The following is a 2,936-nucleotide window of genomic DNA, read 5'->3' as shown; positions in this document are numbered from 1 at the left end:
TAGTGTTGTCGAGGGTTGTTGAACCTGCGTGTGACATCGATTCGGACGCACGAACGCACGGAGAGCCAGGGATGATAGCGCAGCGCTCTGGTCGTGGTCATCATCAGCGTCACCTCCGCCAGTGTGTCTTTGTTGACGGGAGGCTTTTAACGCGCCCCGAGGCTGCTCCGAATCAGCAGCAGCAGCAGCAGCAACAACAACAACACCAGCAGTAGAAGCAACAACAACAACAACAACAACAACAACAGTAGCAGCAGTAGCAGTAACAACAGCAGCAGCAGCAGTAGTAGCAGCAGCAACAACAACAACAGCAGCAACAGCAACCGCAGTAGCCGCAGCAACAACAGCAGCAGCAGCAGCGGTAGCAGCAGCAGCAGCAACAACAGCAGCAGCAGCAACAACAACAGCAGCAGCAACAACAACAACGACAACAGAAGCAGCAACAACGACAACAGAAGCTGTAGTAGCAGAAGTAGCAACGGCAGCAGAGCAGTAGCATCAGAACAAGAAGCAGTAGAAGTAGCAGCGGCAGTATTGGAAGCCTGTTGAAAACACGTTACAGGTCAAAGGAGTGAAAAGGCGGCACTCTCCTGCTATTATACTATATACTACACGCGAATAGCTTATAGACGTATACAGACAGACTGCGATATGGCGTTTCTACGGAGTAAGCTATCGGACAGCCTACGGGTAAGTCGTTTGCCGGCATGCATATTGCGGCTATCGTCGGCGTCGTTCGCTCTCGGTCGTCGTCGTGTCGTTGTCGTTGTTATACCTGACTTCGTCATCGTCATCGTGTCGTTGTGTCGTTTTATATATTGAACTATCATCATTGTCGTCGTCGTCGTCGTCGTCGTCGTCGTCGTCGTCGTCGTCGTCGTCGTCGTTGTCATTGTTGTTGTCATTGACTTCGCCATCGCCATCGTTGTCGTTGTTGTCATCGTCGTCGACGTCATTACTGTCGCTGTCACGCCGGCAGCGCGCAGAGTTTCGCTTGTTCGTTGCTCTACTAGCAATAAACGTCGATATTCTTGCTTCCGGGGGGAAAAACATCGCTGCGTGCATCCACAGATGTGTCTTCAGCCGTTGTCATCGAGTTGCGACGCAGAAATCGTTTGGAACACGATAGCCGATACACGCGTCCTGTGGATATCATCTAATTGCTTACGCCCTCGCTTTCCGCATCGATCATCTAATTATGGGATAGAAACGAAGATGAAATCACCAATAGGCAGTCGGTAATTGGCGTAGAGAAAATAGATGTAACAGGAGAGTGAGCGGAACTCTTATCTCATGCACTGATAGCCTCTAAGCCAGGAACGTACATCGTGTGTAATATGGCAGGTAAAAGACTATATTATAGTCATCGAGGGACATGGCGCCGGTGCACATGCAGACTGACTCCTTATGTCGGTAATTGAGCGACATCCTTAGGAAGAGGGGGGGAGGGGGCTATACACTGAACCCTCGTGTTACGGGGCTCAGCCCACGTGGACTTCAGGAATCGGTCTCTCGCATGCAGATAAATGCTAACGCTCCATTAGGAGTGTTTCAACTTTGATAATCATTAATGATTAATGATTAATGAATTAATCATGGATAATCCTAACCCTAACTCTACCCTAACCCTAACCCTAACCGCTAACCTAAGTGAAATTAAACCACAAACTAATATATGACCATAACCATGACAATACCATATATATATATATATGTTATTATGACCATATAGAATTAAAGTTGGGAACACTCCATAATGGAGTATCACCCAGATAAATACTACGCGTGTATATACGTACGTAAGCATCGACTGTTAAGCAAATGGTCCTCAGCATCTTATATCTGGCAAGAGCGAATAACTAATAATATGTATTATTAATCTTGAATATCTTCTAGGCGGGAAGCTTTCTAATATTACCAGGCTGCATAGCGGTAAGTCTCATAACATGCTGCGGAACTGTGAGGCTGTCCAGGGGGGCGAGGAGGCAAGAGATCCAGGAATGCAGTGTCCCGGCACAAGCAAGGGAGTGCGAGGAGGGATAGAGTCGCGGGAAGGCAGTGAGCCGGGGGAGTGCGAGGAGGGATAGAGTCCGGAGAGCAGTGAGCCCGGGGGGAGTGCGAGGAGGGATAGAGTCCGGGAAGGCAGTGAGCTGGGGAGTGCGAGGAGGGATAAGTCCGGGAAGGCAGTGAGCCGGGGAGTGCGAGGAGGAATAGAGTCGCGGGAAGGCAGTGAGCCGGGGAGGCATAGAGTCCGGGAAGGCAGTGAGCCGGGGGAGTGCGAGGAGGGATAGAGTCCGGGAAGGCAGTGAGCCGGGGGAGGGCGAGAATACGGGTGCATGGGGAGCCCGAAAGAGGATTCATGGTGAAGAACTCCAGGGAAGGAGAGAATGCGGGAAGGGGAGGAGTCTGGCGAAGGAGAGAAGCGGTGAAGGGAGGAGTCTGGGAAGAAGAGAATGCGGGAAGGGAAAGATGTGGGAAGGAGAGAATGCGGGAAGGGGAGGGTCTGGGGAAGGAGAGAATGCGGGAAGGGGAGGAGTCTGGGGAAGGAGAGAATGCGGCAGGGGAGGAGTCTGAGGAAGAAGAGAATGCGGGAAGGGGAGGAGTCCTGGGCAGGAAGAGAATGTGGGAAGGGTAGATAGCGGGAGGGGAGGAGTCTGGGGAAGGAAGATCGGGAAGGGGAGGAGTCTGGGGAAGGAGAGAATGCGGGAAGGGGAGGAGTCTGGGGAAGGAGAGAATGCGGGAAGGGAGGAGTCTGGGGAAGGGAGATGCGGCGGGGGGGGGGGGTCTGGTGAAAGAGAGAATGCGAGGGGTGGGAGTCTGCAGGAGAGAGAGAGGGTGTCCGAGTATGACCGGGTGTTGAGGACAGTGATTGAGCGCACGGTTTCGCTGCCCGCGCTAAAATGCAAAGCGTGTTTGATCAATTAAAGCGTGATCGC

At 52.1% G+C, this 2,936-nt stretch overlaps 1 protein-coding gene across 2 annotated transcripts in view; it reads left to right on the top strand.

Moving 5' to 3' along the window:
• The first annotated feature begins 488 nt into the window (after positions 1-488).
• The window catches only part of LOC106813090, a 109,215-nt gene continuing 106,767 nt past the window's right edge, over positions 489-2,936 (top strand). For both annotated transcript variants that reach the window (XM_014817145.1, XM_014817141.1), the window contains exon 1: positions 489-690. In XM_014817145.1, coding sequence (XP_014672631.1) covers positions 652-690 — 39 coding nt within the window. In that variant the 5' untranslated portion in view covers positions 489-651. The remainder of the gene's footprint in view (positions 691-2,936) is intronic.

This window comes from Priapulus caudatus, unplaced genomic scaffold (genome assembly GCF_000485595.1).
Source record: "Priapulus caudatus unplaced genomic scaffold, Priapulus_caudatus-5.0.1 Scaffold724, whole genome shotgun sequence".
In the NCBI taxonomy this organism is placed as follows: domain Eukaryota; kingdom Metazoa; phylum Priapulida; class Priapulimorpha; order Priapulimorphida; family Priapulidae; genus Priapulus; species Priapulus caudatus.
Note: the sequence above shows the minus strand (reverse complement) of the source record. Positions and strands in the feature narration are given on the sequence as shown.